Source organism: Annulohypoxylon truncatum (assembly GCF_022578515.1).
Source record: "Annulohypoxylon truncatum strain CBS 140777 unplaced genomic scaffold F4807scaffold_1, whole genome shotgun sequence".
NCBI lineage: Eukaryota > Fungi > Ascomycota > Sordariomycetes > Xylariales > Hypoxylaceae > Annulohypoxylon > Annulohypoxylon truncatum.
Window position 1 is genome coordinate 61,822 of NW_025953787.1, and position 20,916 is coordinate 82,737.

Consider the following 20,916-nt stretch of genomic DNA (forward strand, 5'->3'; position numbering starts at 1 on the left):
TGACTCGTCGTTTAGGGGGCGTCTATATGTTAGCACATAAGATATGTCAATAGGATAATGGCCCATGGAACTATAATGTTAGATCTGTATAAAATAGTAGTCTAGACTAGGAGTATTCCTCTCATATGAAGATCAACCCGTAATAATAATAAATATATAATTGAATGAGGAAGTTTTGCGTATGATTCGAATAGGGGGCTTATGATATGATTGATCAAATGTTAACTAGGTAATCCGTTAGAATTGCCCTTTACCATTCATCACATCCACATATCCAGATAGACATGTCAGCTTTGACTACCACTATCAATCAAGCCTCACCTATCTAGTTTGAAACTGAACAGGCTTGAACTTAGACCGAACTCATGATATGTACTAATGCTCAAATGCCGCCTGCTTCCCTTACTGGTTCTCCTTAAGGAGGCCTAAATAATGTTAAATGTACCTGGTAGTCGAAGATGAGGTAAGAAGGGTCGGAGATTCCAGATGCTACGTACCATATTGATACATGGCGTATATACGTAGTTGTGGACGAGAACTGAAGTTTGCGACGTTGCCACCCACGTCGAGAAGTTACAAAGCTAGAACGGTGTTTTCAATTTCTATATTGCTGTGTAAAACGTCGGAAAAGCTGTTTGTTCCAATAATTGAGCTAACCTTTTCACTTACACGCCATAATTCTAATTGGTGTGTGGCTCACCCGTTGACGTTTTTCCTGCAAGACAGACTAGCCAGGCTTTCTTCAGGTTCTCCGATCACGTTTGGTGACAACTGAGCCTCAAAGTATTGTTCCCCCTTTCCCGCAAATGCATTGTCTCCTAACAACGCCCTTGATAGTCTAGTCAAGCCCAGCAACAAAGCCCTTACACCAACACACGAATCATACAAAACAGGATATTTCTTTGACTGATCATTATAAATGGGAATAGGCTTCTATTCCTTACACCTACTATCATCCGCCCGGAACCTATGTTAGCATTTCTTTCGTTCTGGACTGATGTTCTACTGATACCTAGTCGATCTTCCAGAACCCAACAGTAAATACCGTGATAAAAAACCCCTTTTTGGTGAATAAGTTGTACGCTAGCTCGTTCCACCAAAGGGAAATTTCCCATAACTTTCATTCTTCTCAGGATCTAGTTGACAGGGGGACGGGCCTAAAAAAATGCACAGAGAAATAATCAGGTCCTACGACTCTGTCGACAGCAACTGGACGTTCATGTATGTCCTAGTGTGCCTAATTCCAGTAGCGTTTGTAGCCGTGGCGATCCTTTCCATGCGGCGGGATAAGGCGACAAAACGAGAGAAGGACGACATCGAGATGGCCATAATGCATCAGAGGACGTGGTTTCCATGGAGGAAAGCAGCCTCCGATTCCGAGCGATCGAAAGACTCGCAGGGGCGGAACCCGTACGTGAGACCTCCGCCTCCGGCAGTGACGAAACCACCCATCCTACCGGCGAATTTCGGCAGGCCTGTCAGGACGAGTAAGCGTAAAGGGGTCGACAGCCGCACAGGAGATAGAGGCGCTACACAGATCGACACGGCGGGGCCGTCGCGGAGTAGGGGCGAACATTCTCCGGAGTTGGAGGAAAGGTCTCTTTAAAGATAAGTTCATCAATCATGGATAACTATTTTATTACTGATACCCCATGTCCCATAACTATCGTATGCGCGACCTGCTAACCTGGTGCCCGGGTAAGCTCATTTCGATATGTAGGTAGGTTTCGATAGTAAATATAGCATTGTAGCTGAAGTATTCATGATCAATTTGCGTGAGACGTCGTATGCGAAAGTCGAACTCAGAAGGGTATCCAAATCTTCTTTTCGTAGACGAGCTGCGGATGGGTTGTGTTGCGACCTTAAACTGCATTGCAAACCTAGGTATGTAGGTATGGTGATGCTTTTTTCCTCACAGGGCAGGATTTAACAAGCATCACAAGAAAATGGAAAGCTAAACTGAACTGTTCGCGATCATAGCCCCGCCTGTAAGGCACCATTCGTGTAGAATTTCAACTATGCTGCGAGACGTTGGTATCAATTACGCCGGCCCTCTTAATTCTAGCTGAAACGCTGTGCTCTCAAGCTCCAGTGTCGACTTCACAAAAAAATGGATTCCCTATCGTACCGTGCCTGCCCGTACTCCGTATGTTACTCCCAACGCCTTGCCATGCCGCAGTCCAGAGCACTTCCGTCTCCCTAGGTTGAATTGTGAACAACCGAATTTATACATGACGAACCAGGGTCCAAATGGGTACCAACAGGAGTATCGAAGAGTATAGACAATCGAAGGCAAATGACGGTTGCGCGGCCGATATTCCGAGCGAACGCCGGTCGTTTGCGGTAATTCAACTCTTGACGGTAGGCTTCGAACGATAGTGGTTGATAGAATGAATCCTTCATGCCCTCAAGAAACACCACCCACCACGATGTCAACGCGCAACGCCTTACATGATATTACCCATTTCGTCCTTGCTGCACAAGGGCACATACTCCTTAATTTTCATCTTCTCGCAGTTGTAGTGTTCAGCGTAGGCACCTAATCAGTGATTCTTAGGCTGCCAAATACCCGCGCCAAGAGGTTTGCTAATGCCAAAACCAACACCAACAGCGACGCCGACGATTAAAAATGCGATGAGGACTTTAGCGATGATCCTGTTTCGATGGCTAAGGCGAGCCATGCACTGGCACGATCGGTTGTTGATCTTGGCTGCTCGTGCCTTCTGTCGCCAATGATCCTGGCCAGGCCATACGGGGCAATCCGACTTGGGTCTGGGGTTACCTGACGCCGTCTTGTTCAGGTGCTCGGAGGATTTGACAGGCATCATTGCCTCGATGTCCGTGTCAAATCCGTTGGGGGCGGAGGCGGAGCATGGTGTCGATACGTTCGAAGTTCGGCGTATATCTAAGCTCCCTTCTGGGCTTCTCTGGCTGGGCGTAAGAAGCTGGGTAGAGACTGTCAATTGGCCTGGCTTGGGGGCCTTCTCAATCGAGATGGTTGCCATCTTCCTAGTAGCGTAGGGATGAGAGTCGACGTGTGTTGACGAATTTGAAGTTGAAGAAATGCTAGAATATATGCGCCGCCGCTTTTGGGACCGAGCTTGCTAGAAGGTATATCTACACGTCAGAAGTGAGGTGTACAACGGTGACGATGTTGTTCGACTGTCACAGTGGATGGGTAAATATATGCTGAAAGGAACTGTTAATCGACAGGGTCAGACATTATTCGAGGTAACGACTGGACTTACTGAAAACCCTATGACAGAATGGGGGCAAGGTCAGACTTGACTAAGATCAAGAACCAGCTGCTCTTGCGAATTTGCTCTAAGCTTTAGCAGGTATGATTAAGGTAGATAGCTCAGATATCACCAAGAGCTAACCTGGCCAAGGTGTATTTTAGGGGGCTAATCACGTTCGTGCTTTCAACGCATTGATGTGTTTTCCGGGTCGGCGCTTCAGATTTCAAGAAGGGTCAATGAGATCGTTCAAATGGTTCAAAGATAAGCTTCAAGTCTAAAAGAGGGTATGAATTGAAAGAAGTGAAGGACGGTTAGCTATGTATGTGCATAGCATTGATGCTACGCTCCTAGCAAGAAAGTGAAACGAATGGACGAGTTATCGAGGAACGTGAGGAGTCGTACGTGATCATGCAAGGAACAAGAGACCTCGAACTCTTGAATGGCAAGATGATAAAAGAGAACGAGCAAGCGGATTGATGGATACTTTGACCTAATGTTCCAGACCCTGCAGCTGTTTACCATAGGCCATGAAGCCATGGCAAGAGCACCTATGGATGCATTGGTCCGGGAACCAATGGGTCAATCAAAAGGGGCAAGACTGGGGGGTAACTGACCAGATAGGGTATGTGCTACCACCCCACCAGGTGTTCGACCATTCAAAGAACACTAAATGCTGAAGATATGGAGCTAAACGCTCGCACCCGCTAGAAATACCCCTGGACTCTTGGATTTCATCCAAACTTTCTCATACTAGGTATGTAGTAATACTACATATCTACATGTATCTCGTGTATGTACTGTGTAGGTAAGTATGTACGTAGTATTTACTTGACTTATCACCTAGGTACCTACTAGTAGGACAATAAAGGATAGGTGTGAGGCTTTCCTTTCTTCGTCTTTTTCTCCTTCTAAAAATGCAACATATTAGCCCTTAGCTTTTCTAGAACCCGTCACGGAATCCCCCGAAGCTATCACTAGAGGGTCATCGCAGCACGTGGCTATATGGATAATCCATCCATATCAAGTATTATTGCGAATATCGAACCAAAACATGCCTTTTAGGCGCGAGCTGACCTAAGTAGCGTATTCAAGTCGGCATTAGCGTTACCCCCTCGTTAAAAGCTTGGTCCTATTTCAGCACCAGCGCTTACCTTAGTTTTGACTAGCTGGACTGGGTAGGTAGTTAATAAAGATAGTATAAGTCTGAGTCGAGGCCTCCTTGACAAGTTTTCTATGGAATGTAAGTTTTATACTTACTTAGGTATATACATACATAGCACTGGGTACTATACATATCGACATAGCATTTTAATAGCCTGTTACTTGTTATATGTACGCTTACGACTTTAGGTGCTATAGCTTGGTAATCTATTGATGTTGTTTGTCTTCTAATCTTGATATTTTAAGCGTGTAAAATTTTATTCCACCAGATATACTTACATAAACATTTCGAAATTGAAAGAGGTTGATCTTGCATAAAGGATCTAATTCCTAGTCTCAGATCTCAGCATGTATCTAGTACATATGTACTATGGCACGTTGCGTTAGACTGTGGTCCTTACTTAGTAAATATTGGCGGGTATTCATGTTCGGCCTCTATTTGACCAAAGCATACATATAGCGAAAAAATCGGCTCGACTAGGACATTCATAGTAACAATATCGTAAATCGTATCATAAATCGTATACGTGGAAAGTGCGAGATACCTAATGTTTGATTGCAGGTTTGAATTGAATAAGGAAATCACGCTTATTAGGTAGCTAATAGGGAAATAATGGTCGCTCTTATTCCGAATTCGATCGCTCACCTCGCTATTGTAAAAGCTTGCTTTAATTGCTGTGCCAGGCTATCCTAGACAATAGAATTTGCACATGCACTAGTCCTTGTATGATAATGAAATGCATTAACATCCCTGCAACGATGTCATCATATCCATCTATGATCATTAGGTAAGCGTGAGACTTTGCAACTTCACATGAAATCGCTATGGCTGCATCTTCGTCCATGAGAGTTTATGAATGATTTTCGAATGGGGTTTAACAGCATAAGTGTCGTCGAAGAAAATGACACACTCATTATTTAAGTCCACCTCCCGCCGGATCGGCTGGTACGGCCCGTTATAGTATGTCCTACTTGATACATGCCTCCTGGTAGTCTGACCAACCTACAACCTCTAGCTCGTGAGCTCTAATGGAGTTCAGCAGGCCTCAACCGAATTTTCAGAAAGCAACACCACTTACTGGTAATTGATATATCTATTATATAGGTGGTAGTTGATCCAACTATCTATTTATGAAGCGACGATGCCCAAAGAATGGAAGATGACTGCAAAAAGCCATTCTTTTGTGGATGTGTGCTGTTGTTCGGTAGATCTATCTACCTTGATATCTTGTGCTTAATACAAGATTCCTCGAGCTACATTCGTCATATGTATATGTATAAGTTATATGTATCTACACGGCTGGCAGGATACATGCAGACATCGTAGGTATGGCAAGTGCCACTCCTAAGTAGAGCGTCACTGCCTTACTTGTTTCCCTAGCACTTGCTTCGGTTATCGACATATTCCAAATTCCAAATTCACCTCCCCACATAATCTATATGTCAAGGAATTCCTCTGTCCTTCCAAGTTTCCTCGTCTTTGTTTATTCCTCTTTCATTATAACAAATCCTCCAACCTGTCAAAGTATATCTTGTGATAGGATTGAGTAAGCAGAGTCCAATATTGCTTGAGTTCTTTCCCCTCAGATTCCTATCGGACTCATTCATCATGATGAAACCAACTGTTATCATGGCGGTTCTCGCCTCTAGTGGCTTTCTCCACACGGCATTGGCAGATGACAGTCTCGGTACTCAGTCTATGGTTCCGCCTACCACAACCGGTGAATCAGCCATCATGGCCAATACGCTTCAGAAGCGAGATGCTTATACTTGCTACGGTGTGAGTGATAGTGATTTCCCCTGTCTTAATGTAATATGTAACGTAAATGGGACTAATCTAGTTTACTAGTCTACGAACACCTCCGTCACGGATTGCCAGAAGATCATCGACACCATTCTTGCCGATAAGCAGAAGGATTTCACCCTCTGGCCCAATATCTGTGCTGTCTGGAACCAGGGAACCTGTAAGGTTCGCTTTTGTGCTCAGCCCTATGTGACAAGGCCTGTCAATCGATCAGGGACATGGCTGGCTACCTATATAACCAGCCCAATCTTGGATGGCTGTATCGGAAAAGGAAACATGGGAGTCTATGGAGACAATGAAAACCTCAACGGTCACGCAGGTACGTACCGAGTATGGGTATCTTAGTTCTGGCATAGGCAATAGGGGATCAGACAAGACCGTGACAGGGTCGTAGGAACACAATGATGGCTTTCTAATATGTAGCTCATATGAGAAGATTCCAGCAGATATTGGGCTGGGTTAAATTTCTATGGAGATCAAAAAGGCCCCTTACGAAGAGGTGGTCGACATGTACCCATAGTATTTGCTTCAATACCTTGGCCATTCCAACCATGTTGAGCTTTACAATATTAGAACAACTCTTGGGAGTATTATTCGTGGGTTTGGCGTACAAATTATGGTGCTAATGAGACCAATTCATTTTCTTAATGTCTTTGTTTTCTAACTTAGGACCATGACGTATAGCATCTTCATTTGGACATGTGAAAAATGTTAGGATAGGTATTAATAATTACCTATCCACATGCCTCTAGTAGGCTAAGTAAGGACACTCTTTGAACGTCGAACATATGTATGTGTTTTATTTCTCTATATACTATAGGGGCCGTGATAGAGTCATTAACATTATGAACGTGCTAGGTGCAGTTCTCAGTGAATGCCTCGTCGTAGTGATTTAGGAAATAGCCTGTAAACTTTGGATCAGTGGTTTTCGTCTCAGTACTTGTATGCCACCTTCTTGCAATAGGTACTACAGGTACGTCATTATTAGTACAGGCTGTACTATATTCATCCTTGATCACGGGAATCATTTTAAATTTCTAGCCTTCTAAATTCATATCATCGAATATCAGCGTGTCGTTCAGGTGGCCCCTTCCCCCTTCGGGTACATAAATGTACCTACCCACCGGTTGTTGTTTCCCACTTAGCAACCTCGGGAGTCACACTTGAACCAGAAGCAAACAACGTAGAAGTTTCTCGACCGAACTTCTAAAACTCGTGATTCATGCCGAACACATCAATCACAAGAATCACTACCGTCTTCATTAGCCATCGGCGAACATCAAATCAGTTCACGGGTTTCATCATGGTTCTCGTCCGAACGTCAATCTTGGTCATGGCCACCACTGGTCTCTTTGACCTAACCGGCGCTGCTGCCATCGCACCGGTAACTGGTCAGGGAATTCAACTCCCAGCTTCATCCGTCCAGCAAGTGCAAAAGACTCCTCTCACCGACATGGTCGCCGATTTTACTGCCAAGGAGATCAAGCAGCGAGAGAACGCAGTCCATCGTTGCTACCCACCCTCACCCGCCGTTGTAAGTAAATAATTCCTAGATAAATTTAAATGCAAACGGCGTAGATTGAACTGTTTCTTAACACTTGCTCTAGGACCCTACTCCCTCGGCTGAGGATTGTCAGGGCTCAATCAACAAGCTCCAGGCCGTTCAGGACGACATCGTGGTGAAGCTAGTCGAGGGCTGTTACGAGACTTGGAACGGAAATTGCACAGCGTCTGTCTGTCCTCAGAAGGACGGAACCTCCACCATCTCACCTTCTGTCGCCGCTCAGTTCATGATCGATTCTGTCATGACTGAGTGTATCTCGAAAGGTCTCCGAGGATGGTACCTGGACCGAAGCTACGGCATCGGTGTCTACCTCACTTAAGCATCGGTTCAAGCATACGGGTTTCATCGAAGATGTAAGGGGGATAAGTTGAAATAGGGACTTTGAATGGGTTTCTTCGGGCTGATAGGCTGAGCTTTTGCTAAAAAATTGATCCTTGAACCATATCAAGGCAACAATACACGATGAATTATGATCGATACGTTTCTCACCTAGAAGTATTGGATTGCGCGTGCCCAGTGCGATGAGGAATTCCGTGACGTGCCTCTACTGGATATCCTTATAATAGTTACCCGAATACCTGCCTACTGCCATCGGATCTAATACGGATCCAATACGGATCCATATGAACTTGGATTCAAGGAAATTGAGAATATGCATATCCTCTTAGATCATGCTTCTCCGAATACATCGAGGAGGGTAACTTCGACGGAACACGCTCCCCTGAAACTCGTCGTATTTGTCTCGGTACTAACTGACCATACCCCCTAATTTCCGATTCAGTATAATTCCGTAGCACATTTTCTTGTAAACTTCGCTAAGAGGGCGTCACAAGAAGTTGTACGATCGGGTGGGACAACCTATGACGAGCGGGTATACCAGTAGAACCAGTATGCAACGAGCAACACCAAACGGCTCGTGAGCCTGTGTTGTACGTATAAGTATACTGCAGTGTAGTACCTATGCTGAGTATTCGCCGTGTTCCCTTTGTGGGAATTCTGCAAGAAGAACTATGGCGTATCGTAACGTGCTTCAATCATTGTTCAGTTATTGAGTAATCATCAACTCATCGTGAACTATGATCTTCGACATGTAGAAGGTTCTTCATATTCTCCATAAAAGAAGCCGGATGAGCTGAGGTTAACAATTAAGGAGAACCTCTACCCGAGTCCTTGGGAGCCGTTAAATCCATTCCCGAAGTACCGATACTCGTATGCCCCACGTTAGGTTGATAGAGCCCCACCTTACTCCACTAGTAGGTGTATCCTGCATTCCTTGTAATTCGTACCCAGATACTTCATAGAAAACTACCTACCATCACTTTATCAACAGTAGCGATAGCTTCATAATCTCCTTGGCTACTTGCTTCTTAAGTGAACAAAAATTTGATAGATACCGACAAATCGCAAGGACCCACTGTAACAATGGTATTTTCTCCTTCAACCATCAGTCAAGGTTGCCAACCTATGTACAACACAGCCTACTCAATTAACTGTCTTCTAGAACAAGGACGGCTGCTACACGTACGTGCACATGCAAAGTCCTCGCGACGCCGACATGTTCGAGGACTTCTGCAAGGACAAACTGCCTGACGACGAGATCTACGTGCCGCCGCACCACCAACCTATCAACCCCGAGGACGAGGACGACGTAGTGCCCGACCAACACGCCGCCTTTGGTATACAGAAGGCTACTCAGCGGAGCAAAGAACCTGCTTGGAAAGACTTGGGTCTAGCTGAGCTCATGGGGAAAGGCCCCGCGTCGGGAAAGGTCGGAGGGACTAGTAGAGGTGGAAGTCGCGGTCCTAAGGTGTATCAAGGACTGCCACGATGAAGCCGTAATGGGCATGCTTGTGGGGAGGTGCAAATAACTTCGTACTTTAATGGATGGGCGGCATGATAGGCGTATAAGGGTATCTATGGTCGGAATCGGAGTCAACGTGGTATTGGTTGGGTGTAGTGTTACTGTTTTTGGACCACACATTGCGAATGGATCTGCCACGGTTCTGATAATGCCAAACCTCGCTTCTATCCCGTGATATCGTGCCTCTGTGAAATGTGAATCTACCCGAACCCTCCCATCAATCGCCCCGAACGCCATGCAATGCTAGAACGACCACGCCTCAACTTTTCACCTGTCGTGACAACGTCGAATATCTTAGCCCTTCCCTAGAAAGCCCTCCCTCTCCATAACCTCAGGCGCGAACTTAAGCAGGAAGACCGTCCGACCAGGCCACATCTCGCCCTCCTCCTGCTTACCGACGCTGTGCGCGGTGACCCTGGCGGGGAAGGCGGAGCCGTCGCAGACGCCCTCGATGATGCCGGCGACGTAGGCGGCGCAGTTGAGCTGGCTCATGTCCTTGGGCACGCTGATGTAGCGGTTGACGAGCGGCTCGTTGTCGATGATCATGTACTCGTCCGGCTTGGCGGGGTCGGACGACTTCTCGAGGCCGTCGGCCGCCCGCCCGAACAGGTGCTGCCACACGTTGATCTTGATGAAGTGCAGCAGCGTGATGATGTTCAGCGGCCGCGTCTGCGACCGCGGCGGCTCGCGGTACAGGAGCAGGTCGAGGAGCTTGAGGCCGATCGGGTGGCCCTGCGCGTTGAGCCTGGGGCGGGAATCGCGTTAGTTACACACCTCGCTATTACCTACTACCTGGACAGAGTAGTTTTCTTGGGTAACTAGTAGAAGAGAGGGGAAGCGTACCGTTTTTCTAGGTCCTGGATACTCTCTATCTTCTTGGATGCGTAGCCCACCATCTCGGAAAACAGGTAGGCGAAGCTGGAGCCGCTAAGCTCGGCGGTCTTCGTGCGGTTGAGCGGTCGGTGGTAGATCGTCTTGCCGTTTGTCGGGTACCGCAGCCCTGGCTGGTCTTTGCCGTTGCCCTTGGCGGGCTGGAGGTTTGACATGGTTTCGCTGGGGATTAATCGCACTCCGGTATGTTGTGAGGCATGAGGTAATGTTCTTAGTTACGTTTTATTAAATATTTGCTAGTGGTGGAAGTTCGACGTCGCTAGGTGCTCCTTCTGTAGGTGCATAGGTACCTAGATTAGGTTAGATGTGGAGCACACCTCATTCGGGACATCGGGGTACCGATACATCGAAGTCAAGGTTACCTGGGTACCTTCAGACATCCCAGCTTCATATAAATGCATTCTTTCTCCTCATAGCATTCGTCCAAACTCAATGCATAAAACGCGTATGATTTAGTACAGGAATAGTATAAGAGCCATCTCATAAATTAATCTGGTAGGTAGATACAAAAGCATTTGTTAATATTGACACGGCTTCCTATTATCCCTCAGTCTATAACTTGCATCTTTTCCATTATATGCTAAGTCTCGAACCCTCACTGTATAGGTACACATATTCGAATTGTCTCCACTCACGAGGCTTCCTACTTGCCTATGCTGTAACGCCATTCTAATTGTTTGCTTCACTAGAGTAACCGGGTGGCGGTGACACTCCTTGAGCGTCGTGACCCTTGAGGTAGTCCTCTTTCTCACCGATCTGTTTGCCTCCGGCTTCCCATCTCCTCACCTTCTCGGCTCGTTTTTCAGCACATAGCTTCTGCAACGCGGGCCAGTACACCTCGTGGTTGTACTCAAACTGCAGCTCGCCTCCCGGAAATTCCGACCAGAGTTGCTCCTTTGGTACAAACTGCGTCATGTCCTCGTTGAACTTGAGCTTCTCTCTCGTCAACGGGTCGATGAAAGGCGTTATAAGCTTGAAGAAACCCCATACAACCCATGGAACTGTAGTTTCGAGTTAGCAAATTCCACTTGAAAGGTATTTCTGGTAAGACCATACCATTGATAATCATCGCTCTCCCGAGCCTCTCGGGATAATGCGTTTGAAGAATGTGTAGGACCTCGCGGCCCTGGCCAATGCCGGGAGCAGTATTTGTGCGGTTTTTGCCCGATTTGAAATTTATGAGAAGGCTGAGTGTTTCTTGCTGAGCAGGCATAAGTTCAATGACTCGCTCAAGCATGAAAACAAGGTGCTGGACCTGTCGAGGAGAGACATCCGTGTTTTGGCGGCCTGGGCTCAGGTAATGGCAGGGACGGCAGTGCTTGTCATAGCCTAACAAGATTTGTTTCCCAGTCTCGTTCTCAGGCCCGATTTGGTCTGCACTCAACTCCTCGACTCCGTATTCCCTTCGCCAGGCAAGGGTCTCTTGTAGGCGCTTCTCTGCTTCCTTCTCATGCCACTTGGTGGCCCTGAGATATCTCAGAAGACATTCCCTCGTGAGCCACATCTTCTCGCTGTCAGTCAAAGGGCCGGGCTTTTCCTTGGACGGTACCTCAGTCCAGCCCTGTATTTGTTTTAGAAGCCATTCATATTTGGTTTGTTGGCTGGCAGTGAGAGCCGGCTTCTCCGGTACGCTGCTGGTTGAAGTAGGGGTTGGAAGCGGTGTCTTCAGTGTACCGGACTCCTTTTTCTCTTCGAGAATGGAAGGTTCCGCGCTCTTAGGCGCTTCTACTACCTTTGAAGTAGACATTCCAGGACGTGATGAACAATCTGAAATAAATATGCTAAAATGGAAAAATGGTTCCAAAGTAGAAATAGAAGGTACTAGGTAAACGAAGAGAATCTGCGGTGTAGGTACCTAGTTAAACGAAACTCCCCTAAGAGGAATATTGAGAAGGCGGTGCTTGCTGGTTGTTGGCTTGGCCTATCTAGTGGTAACACGGGAGGTGGGTCCCGGCACTATGAGCCCTGTACGAATAACGCTAGATCTTTGGCAAGAGCACCTAAGCAGCTCAAGCTGAGCAACTGCAAGTACGTACCTTATAGCGGGTGGAACCCCTGACCTACTAGACCCGTAGAAATTCAATTGGAACGTTTCCCCATTTGGAGAAATAAACCACTTAACACGAACAATCTCGAGACGCGTCTAATTTGTCCACTTTTGAAAAAGCGCGTCTCGAGTCCTCCAAATTTACCTATCTACCTACCTACCCACTACCAGGTAGATAATGTGAAGATCAGGAATAGGAGGGATTAACGCTCATCGCTGTTGAATTGAGATTCTCGTATAACTAATTCCCCAGAGTTCAAGTCGTTGACCCAAGCACCATGGCGGAAGCAGACTTGCAAGAGTTGAACGAGCAGTTCGGCGTGCCGAACAAGGATCTCGAGCCCGATGTCGTCTCTGAGCTGCGATCCATCATGAGGATGCATTCGCTGTCAGTCCAGGACTTATACTTTAAATGGGAGTCATACTGCATCAAGCTGGATATAGACGGAAATAGACCGACCGTGGAAAGCCTGCGAGCTCTTAAACAAGATATCCAAGATGCCCTGGAACGAAGCAATCGAACGCACCAAGTCCATATCAAGACTGAAAAGCGTTCAAGCGGGACGCCACGTAATGCCGTCAAGAATACTAGCGATGTCTATGGCATGTAAGCGGTCATGTTTATTTTGTCGGCAACATAACTGGTACGAGACTGACATTGCATAGGTTGGAAGGGATGGCTCCTAATACTCCAGCTACGGGAAAGTTCAAGAACGCCTCGAAGAGGCGGAATCCGCATGAGAGCCCCTCTATAACAAGGGTAAAGGGCAATATCCTTAGCAGCTCCCCTGACTACAAGAGCCAAAGCCCATTAAAAATAGAGAACCAATTAGACTCTATGAACATTGTCTCGTAGGTTTCCTTTGATATATGGCGCGTTCAAATATACTAAGAAATAGTAGGGCCACATCCTTTAATGATCGCCCCAATCCTGGAGAAGTAATAGAGATCCTAAACGAACATCTCAAACCACCAGCACCTGCAATAGTACCTTACGCAGAGTCTCGGGTCAAATTGAACGCAGCATCAGATCTTAAGAAGTTGGGCTATAAAACCCTTGCGATGAAATCCTCAGAAGCATCCGAGATTTTGGATGACCGGATAGACGAGTTTTCAGGCCTTGTCAGAGACCATTACAAGATAGACGAGAGCGAATTTGGTAGCGCAGCTAGCCAAAGCACCACGGAAATTGTTGCCGTTGGTCGAATTGCGTCGGATTCTTCAGAGGGCAAGCTCAATGCGGCGTCTCTTGTTTTGGAGACTTCGAGGCGGACTGGGGGAGGCCTAAGAATTCCCTTGAACTTGAAAAGGCTTGGTAGTTGCTATCAGTTTTTCCCGGGACAGATTGCTGCGTTCAGGGGTATCAACTCATCTGGCAAGGAGTTTGTCGTCCAAGAAGTGCTTGAGATACCTCTGCTTCCCAATGCCGCATCCTCTCCGGCGGCTATCGAAGCTCACCGAGAAAGACTTCGGGGTGGGCCGGATGCGATGGAGTCGGACGACGAACCGGCGCCATTGAACGTAATTATCGGCTCAGGTCCCTATTCGGCTGATGACAACCTCGATTTTGAGTCCCTCCATGCCCTTTGCAGCCAGGCAGCAGATACGTGCGCCGACTCTCTCATATTGACAGGGCCGTTCATCGACGTCGACCATCCCTTAATTGCCACAGGCGACCTTGATCTGCCAGAGGAAGCGGGAGACCTCGACTCTGCGACAATGTCCACCGTTTTCAAGTACATGATTTCCCCAGCCTTGAATCGCCTTGTTGCTTCTAATCCCACTATTACTATCCTCCTGGTACCATCTGTACGCGATGTTGTCGATAGACATGTATCCTGGCCGCAAGATCTTATCCTCAGGAAAGACCTGGGATTGCCTAAAGCGGCGCGTATAGTAGGTAACCCAATGACGCTCTTCATTAACGAGATGCTGCTTGGTATCTCATCCCAGGACATCCTCTGGGATTTGCGTCATGAGGAACTCGTTGGTGCTCGGACCGCAGAACCCAACTTTTCTTCGAGGGCCCCGAAATACCTGATCGAGCAACGGCACTATTTCCCAATATTTCCTCCGGTTGACCGGCAGAAACTTCCAAAAGCAGGCACGGAAGATGGTTTGCCTACCGGTGCTATGCTTGACCTGAGTTACCTGAAGCTAGGAGAAATGATGGACGTAAGACCCGACGTCATGATTGTGCCGAGCGCTCTGCCCCCCTTTGCAAAGGTAAGAAATCCCAGAAACTTCAAACTTTTACTCCGGGTATCAAACTTGGCCGCTAATACAAACTAGGTTGTTGAGAGTGTTCTAGTGATCAACCCAGGGTACCTCTCCAAGAGGAGGGGCGCAGGCACATATGCTCGGATGACATTATTTCCACCTAAGGTAACAGAGGAAGAGCTGAATAAGGGAGGAGTAGTAGATCACAAGGTTTTTGAAAGGGCTAGGGTTGAGATTACGAGGATATAATTCTTTCTATAGAATTCACTGCATTATACTGAGTCCCAAGTAATAGGAGAAAGGCGCAAGATGCCTTTGATCATTAGTCTGGCTCGTGTGTATAAATTCCCGAAAACTACTTGGAAGTAGCTAAGTAGGAAGGTAGCATGAGATTATAAATTGACAGACCAATTGTCTATCTGGTATCTGTCTTTCGCCTCTTGTCACTTTCGTAGCGATCCGCATCCCGTGACGAGTCCCTCTTCCTCCGACTACTATAACTATCCCGATCAGGTCTGTCCCTATCTCTGTGGTCATCTCTCGGACGATAGCTATCCCGATCGTGATCTCGTCGTCGTTCGAAGTTCCGAGGTCCTTGCGGCGCATCGGAGACGGGCTTCTTCCTCTCTCCGAGGGGAATTGCGTTGGCTCCTCCCGGACCAGAATTGTCCCTACCGTAATCTGATTTAAACCTATCGTCAACATTATACCGGTCAAAATCTTTGCCTGGCCTTGTGTCGCGGAAGTTTCCCCATTGGCCCGTGTCTTCGGATTTGAGATCCTTGTACTTAGACGCTCCTTTCTTGCCCAGCTTCGTCATGTCGCGCATTTGGAGCGCCTTTGGAAGCAAGTCGCGGTTCTTGACGTCGTCCATAATTCGTGTACCCATGATATCTCGGTTGGCTAAGCCCTCGGCTTCAGCCTCGTCCCGGTAGAATGCGCCCTTGTGGAAGTACTTCTGCATGTACGACATCTTTCCCTTGGAGTCTTTTTCATCTTTCTGCTTGGCTAGGAAGGCATCATCTTCTGCTTTGCGTTCCTCCTCTGTCAAGTTCCGTCGGCGTTCGACTTCTTCTCTCTCTTTCTCGCGCGCCTCGATGGCTTCGCGTTCCCGCTTGATGCGCTTTAGCTCGCGAACCTTCCATGCTGCATACTCAGCCTCGGGTTCTACATCGTCTTCGGTATCGACGTCCTCTTCATCTTCCACATTATCGTTCCAGTGTCCTTTCCTAGTCGCGCGGGCGGCGGCGTCTTTGCGCATTTGTTCTTCAACCATATCATCCATAGCCTTCTTTCTTTTCGCTTCTTCCTCAGCTAGCTTAGCCGCCTCGTCCTGTTCTTGAATGGATGCCTTGTTCCGTTGGTTTTTAGGTACAAACTTCGGTTTTAACATAAGTCGTCGGGGAGCCTCTTCTTCACTGCTCTCTTCCTCCTCGCTTTCGTCTTCACCGCTTCCTTCTTCACTATCATCCTCATCCTCACTTTCTTCTGTGACGAAACCTTCCTCGGCTGCTAGGCGAGCTGCTTTTACGGCCTCTACGCGTTTAATTTCGGCCTCCTGATCTTGCTTTCGGCGCTCATCAAGGTTTACCCTGCTGAGGTTGCTAATGATTTTTCCTGCACTAGGTGCTTTTGGAGGTGGCGCGATTTTACGCTTGATCTGTTGTTGCTGCTCGGCTTCGGCTTCGCTGGCTTCTGATTCGGATTCGGATGATGACACGCCTGTTGCCTTTCCCGCGCGATACCGCGTGGGTCGCGCGGGATTCGCGGTCATTCGTTTTGACTTCGTCGGAGGCGGCATTATGGAATAACAATTACGAGGGAACTTAGAGGTGTAGGCGGGAATTCTTGACGTTGACTTTCTCCAGATACTAATAAGAAGCCAAAAAAATTATTAAACAATTTGCATCTAGGAGGATAAACGCGAAAATACATACCTAGGTACCTGGGTGGAGTCGATTATTTCTTTATCGATAACACATTTCTTTCTAGTGGGGTCCTTGAACTTTGGGACCAGGATTTCGATTGGCACAGGCTTTCATATAATTGGATTTGAAGTCGACGAAGTTGATTTGGGGGATGAAATAATGTGTGAGAGAACAGCTCAAGACGAGGAAAATGGTCAGAAGTTGAAAATTATGGGCTATTTCTCCCTAACCGAAACCGCCCAGATATTTAGCCATAACCCTAATAGAGAAATCCTACAATCATAGGATCTCATCCTCTTGTTCTTCTTCCATAGCTTCTCGGTTCTCCTGCGTGGGATTTGTATCTGTGGCCGAAGTGTTTCGGGGGATTTCTTCGATTTGTGCGTCATACATCTCATCGTCCAACTCAGATGTTTCATGATCATCTTCGCCGTCCAGTTCTGCTTGTGGCTTCTTGGTCGCTGGTATTTGGTTGTTGACCTCATCCCATGTCTTCCGTCTTGTTTGTATTATTCGAGCTTGCCCTTTGCTCTTGTTGATCTTCTTCTCTGTCCTATCCATGACTGCGGCCGCTCGATCTTGTCCTTTCTCATATCTTTTTCGAGCTTTGGAGCTCATGTTCCTGCTCTTCTTTGTCTTCTTTGTCACACCAGCTCCTTGGTGTATGGAGAGTATAGAAGGACGATAGTCGACTGATTCAGCAGGTGGTTGGACATTCTTCAGCGACTTGTCGGTGTCGATGCCTGGAGATGTAGCGCGCCTTGCGGCACGGGAATGAATCGAAGGACCTATTGTAGAGAGCTATTAATTATTTGAATAGCGCTTTGTGGGGGGAGGGAAGGAATTGTAAGGCTAGATTTGCGCACCTTTCTTCTTCTTTGCGATTGTGCCTTTACCCATGATCGCCGTTATTTTTTGTGTTAGACAAAATCCAATGGAGATCTGAACTTTTGAAGTTTCGGTAGTGACACACATGTCACACTTCCAAGGTCCCTACCATGTATTTCTTTTTAAAGTCTGCCCCGCAAAGTTTCCCGATACCGATTTTTATCTCGGATGCAGGGAAGGGACCTGCGTAGCAGCTGCAGTCAGCCAATGACAAGAACAGACTAACAACTGGAGATCAGCGGATCTATACCCACATTTAGCTAGAGATCATTATGTAATTGGCAAGATTCATCTGACCAGACACCTTATGATCCACTAAAAATAAACTGTCGCATCAGCCCTGTCAACCTATTTCTTACCTACCTTTGATTGCATTTCCTCCAATTAACAACATTGGAACTAAACTTCCAAGAGAATCCATCTTTCATATCGCATTACGCACATCCCGAGAAAAAGGCAGAAAGAGGACGCGCGACATGACAACAGTCTCTCTTTGCCATGGCGACTTCAGTCTTGATTGATTTCGCAAAACTCATTCTGCCTTAATACTTAAGTTTTGACAATTCGACAGCTTGACATCGACTTCACATCATCACATGCTCAACTGGGCCAACGTGCGATAACATTTTCGCAAACACCAGGATGCACTCCCATCACCTAGAGACACAACTTGTCCCTCCCGGTAATTTCTATTCTCACTACTCTCAAGGAACTCTATTCGACCGATTACAGCAACCCAGTGTTATAGTTCCTTTACTACTCCTCCTCACTATCTTCTACCAGTCTCTACATTCCTCACCCTTTTCTAGACCTCGACATCCCGGAGAGCTTCTTTGGGACTTTTTAATTACTATCGTCCCCGCGAATGTACTCTATGCTCTCGACAACTGGCTCCATCCACCCGCCTTCCCGATCCCGGAATCTCTGCGACCGGCGCGATCACGATCATATACTGCCAAGAGTAATCTTCTTAGAAGAATACTTGGGATGGACGGGACAGGCGGCATCATTACATCCGTCGCCGATGCTGGTAGAAGAAGTCTTTCTAGTTTATCTACCAGTACCCTCTCCAAGCACAAGACCGATCAACCTCCCGGCCTAGGAAATTACGACAACTCCTGCTTTCAGAATAGCATCCTTCAGGGACTATCGTCATTAAAGTCGTTTCCGTCCTACCTCACCAGAGGTCTAGAACAGAACAAGTGCGAGAGCGACGAAGAATCCGGTTCAGCCGCTTCCTTACGGGACCTCATATCAAAGTTAACGGATGCTAGTTATAACGGAAAGACCTTGTGGACGCCGAAGAAGCTAAAATCTCTTGATACATGGCAACAGCAAGATGCGCAAGAATACTTCTCTAAGATACTAGACGAGGTCGAAAAAGAGATCTCGAAGGCGGCAAAACCGAAACGCCGTTCATCCGGGTTTGAATCAGTAGGCATGAGAGATGACACAGAAGATAGTCAACACAGCGATGATAGCGGGTATCAGTCACTACCGGTACCTTCCAAAGTTGTGTCGGATGCGAGAATTTTGAGGAATCCCCTTGAAGGGCTGGTCGCGCAACGAGTCGCATGCGTCCTGTGCGGCCATTCTGATGGGCTTTCCATGATCCCGTTCAACTGCCTAACTCTTAGCCTTGGACGCGAGCAAATCGAGCATGATCTTTTCGAACGACTAGATTCCTATACAGACCTGGAGACAATCGATGGGGTTGAGTGCGCCAAGTGTACACTGCTGAAGCTTCAGAGGCTGCTGAAAATGCTCATATCTCGTGGGAAAGAGAACAACAAAACTGAAGATGAGTTACGAGGATCTATTTCCCGATTAGAGGCCGTGGACCTTGCGCTTGAAGAGGACGACTTCGAAGAGACAACCGTACGAGATAAGTGTCAAGTACAGAAACGAGTCAGCTCTGCCAAAACCAAACAAGTTGCCATAGCGCGACCACCTCAAAGTCTTGCGATCCATATGAATCGGTCAGTATTTGACGAGACTACGGGGCGTATGTTCAAGAACCTCGCAGCGGTGCGCTTTCCTAAGACCCTTGACCTCGGTCCATGGTGCATAGGAAGCGCGGGAGGCCCCGTCAGTTCCATCGACAGCGACAAGACCGCTTCTATTAGCACACTGGGAGATGAAGAACAGTGGGTTACGGACCCGATGTCTTCCATGGTTTCAGGTGACCAAAAGCCCTCTAAAATCAGCGGGCCTATCTACGAACTGCGTGCGGTAATAACCCATCAAGGACGGCACGAAAATGGACATTATGTCTGTTACCGAAAGCATCCTGTCGAACCGTCGAAATTTGATGACAATCTCGACGAAGAGACTGAGTCGCTTGATGATGTAGATGATGGTGGTGCGACTATCGACGAGGGTACGCTAGTCGACGGAAATGATACGAAGGATGGTGACCAGGACTCGGACGGAAAGTGGTGGCGGTTGAGTGATGAAAGCGTGTGGGAGGTGTCCGAAGAAACTGTTCTGGCACAGGGTGGAGTTTTCATGCTTTTCTACGACTGCGTCGATCCACATCCTGTTCTCGTCTCGGCAATTCGACACGAAACGAAGGCAGATGACGACATCACAACCTCTATTGGAGAGCAGAGCGATGGTAATGCTTCAGGAATGGCCAACGCGGAAGGAGGGTTAATGAATACTCCGTCCGAGAGTAACGAACACTTTGGTAATATGACAACCCCTGAGCAGCTTCAGAGGACATCTCAGGCTGTAGCCGTACAGGACAACCTCGCTAGCGATATGAGCGATAATGGTCTTCAGGCAGAGGCTACCGATACCCAATCACAGACGGTCTGGCCTCTATGGTCAAGCCTTATACCTCCCTTAGCAGATGGGGAGAAGGTGGACCCTACTATTCCACTTCATCGTCCTAATTGTTGATAACTCGCAGGAATGGGGGAACTGGCCCTTACGTGGGGCGTCTAGGTTATCTTCCTACAATGCTTGAATCACAATTGGGGCAGTTGAATGTATTTTAATGGTCTGCTTCTTTGCATAGCCACGGCGTTTGGTGGGATAGCCCGTGGATAGTTTTATAGGCATGTGCATATGTACATCTACCTCCCGTCCGACAAATGGGCGTATTCAAATATAGCCGCCCTCTGGCATCTGTTCAGAGGCTTATTGGTCAATTCTAAGTGTTCTAAGTAGATGGTGAATTCAATAGCCTCTATCCTTCTACAGCCAGTTCAAAAGCTAGGAATATTGACTCATAGGAAGTTTGGCAGTAAGCTATTTTTATCAAATTTATCTCCTGGTTATCGCCACTGTAATAGGGAGGCGTCTAGGA

The 20,916-nt window shown here is 47.2% G+C and overlaps 10 protein-coding genes across 10 annotated transcripts; 5 read left to right on the top strand and 5 right to left on the bottom strand.

Moving 5' to 3' along the window:
• Positions 1-970: 970 nt before the first annotated feature.
• On the top strand, positions 971-1,635 carry F4807DRAFT_848 (uncharacterized protein). Its single transcript, XM_048003558.1, has one exon. The coding sequence runs from the start codon at positions 1,166-1,168 to the stop codon at positions 1,604-1,606; it is 441 nt and encodes a 146-aa protein (XP_047859039.1). The 5' UTR covers positions 971-1,165; the 3' UTR covers positions 1,607-1,635.
• A 526-nt stretch (positions 1,636-2,161) lies between these two features.
• F4807DRAFT_783 (uncharacterized protein) lies at positions 2,162-3,363 on the bottom strand. The gene is made up of 3 exons (XM_048003482.1): positions 3,249-3,363; positions 2,397-3,104; positions 2,162-2,302 (listed from the first exon to the last, which is right to left on the bottom strand). The coding sequence occupies exon 2, from the start codon at positions 3,003-3,005 to the stop codon at positions 2,544-2,546; it is 462 nt and encodes a 153-aa protein (XP_047859040.1). The 5' UTR covers positions 3,006-3,104; positions 3,249-3,363; the 3' UTR covers positions 2,162-2,302; positions 2,397-2,543.
• A 2,505-nt stretch (positions 3,364-5,868) lies between these two features.
• On the top strand, positions 5,869-6,589 carry F4807DRAFT_872 (uncharacterized protein). Its single transcript, XM_048003586.1, has 2 exons — positions 5,869-6,180; positions 6,250-6,589. Exons 1-2 carry the CDS (start codon positions 6,010-6,012, stop codon positions 6,547-6,549), a joined length of 471 nt encoding a protein of 156 aa, XP_047859041.1. The 5' UTR covers positions 5,869-6,009; the 3' UTR covers positions 6,550-6,589.
• A 918-nt stretch (positions 6,590-7,507) lies between these two features.
• On the top strand, positions 7,508-10,156 carry F4807DRAFT_466123 (Apc13p protein-domain-containing protein; the record flags this gene model as incomplete). Its single annotated transcript, XM_048002351.1, has 3 exons — positions 7,508-7,738; positions 7,812-8,072; positions 9,270-10,156. 3 exons carry the CDS (start codon positions 7,508-7,510, stop codon positions 9,597-9,599), a joined length of 822 nt encoding a protein of 273 aa, XP_047859042.1. The 3' UTR covers positions 9,600-10,156.
• On the bottom strand, positions 9,924-10,675 carry F4807DRAFT_454976 (putative SPP30 protein; the record flags this gene model as incomplete). The annotated part of the gene is made up of 2 exons (XM_048000648.1): positions 9,924-10,374; positions 10,473-10,675. The coding sequence occupies 2 exons, from the start codon at positions 10,673-10,675 to the stop codon at positions 9,924-9,926; spliced, it is 654 nt and encodes a 217-aa protein (XP_047859043.1).
• A 267-nt stretch (positions 10,676-10,942) lies between these two features.
• F4807DRAFT_403616 (CRAL/TRIO domain-containing protein) lies at positions 10,943-12,502 on the bottom strand. Its single transcript, XM_047996028.1, has 2 exons — positions 11,577-12,502; positions 10,943-11,521 (listed from the first exon to the last, which is right to left on the bottom strand). The coding sequence occupies exons 1-2, from the start codon at positions 12,265-12,267 to the stop codon at positions 11,190-11,192; spliced, it is 1,023 nt and encodes a 340-aa protein (XP_047859044.1). The 5' UTR covers positions 12,268-12,502; the 3' UTR covers positions 10,943-11,189.
• A 141-nt stretch (positions 12,503-12,643) lies between these two features.
• On the top strand, positions 12,644-15,119 carry F4807DRAFT_933 (DNA polymerase alpha, subunit B). The gene is made up of 4 exons (XM_048003670.1): positions 12,644-13,174; positions 13,234-13,419; positions 13,470-14,793; positions 14,860-15,119. Exons 1-4 carry the CDS (start codon positions 12,846-12,848, stop codon positions 15,034-15,036), a joined length of 2,016 nt encoding a protein of 671 aa, XP_047859045.1. The 5' UTR covers positions 12,644-12,845; the 3' UTR covers positions 15,037-15,119.
• On the bottom strand, positions 15,120-16,791 carry F4807DRAFT_934 (splicing factor, Prp19-binding domain-containing protein). Its single transcript, XM_048003672.1, has one exon. The coding sequence runs from the start codon at positions 16,586-16,588 to the stop codon at positions 15,203-15,205; it is 1,386 nt and encodes a 461-aa protein (XP_047859046.1). The 5' UTR covers positions 16,589-16,791; the 3' UTR covers positions 15,120-15,202.
• On the bottom strand, positions 16,603-17,809 carry F4807DRAFT_938 (Alb1-domain-containing protein). The gene is made up of 3 exons (XM_048003674.1): positions 17,582-17,809; positions 16,725-17,503; positions 16,603-16,658 (listed from the first exon to the last, which is right to left on the bottom strand). The coding sequence occupies exons 1-2, from the start codon at positions 17,688-17,690 to the stop codon at positions 16,995-16,997; spliced, it is 618 nt and encodes a 205-aa protein (XP_047859047.1). The 5' UTR covers positions 17,691-17,809; the 3' UTR covers positions 16,603-16,658; positions 16,725-16,994.
• A 167-nt stretch (positions 17,810-17,976) lies between these two features.
• On the top strand, positions 17,977-20,837 carry F4807DRAFT_403620 (cysteine proteinase). The gene has a single exon (XM_047996029.1). It carries the CDS (start codon positions 18,246-18,248, stop codon positions 20,505-20,507), a length of 2,262 nt encoding a protein of 753 aa, XP_047859048.1. The 5' UTR covers positions 17,977-18,245; the 3' UTR covers positions 20,508-20,837.
• Positions 20,838-20,916: the final 79 nt, after the last annotated feature.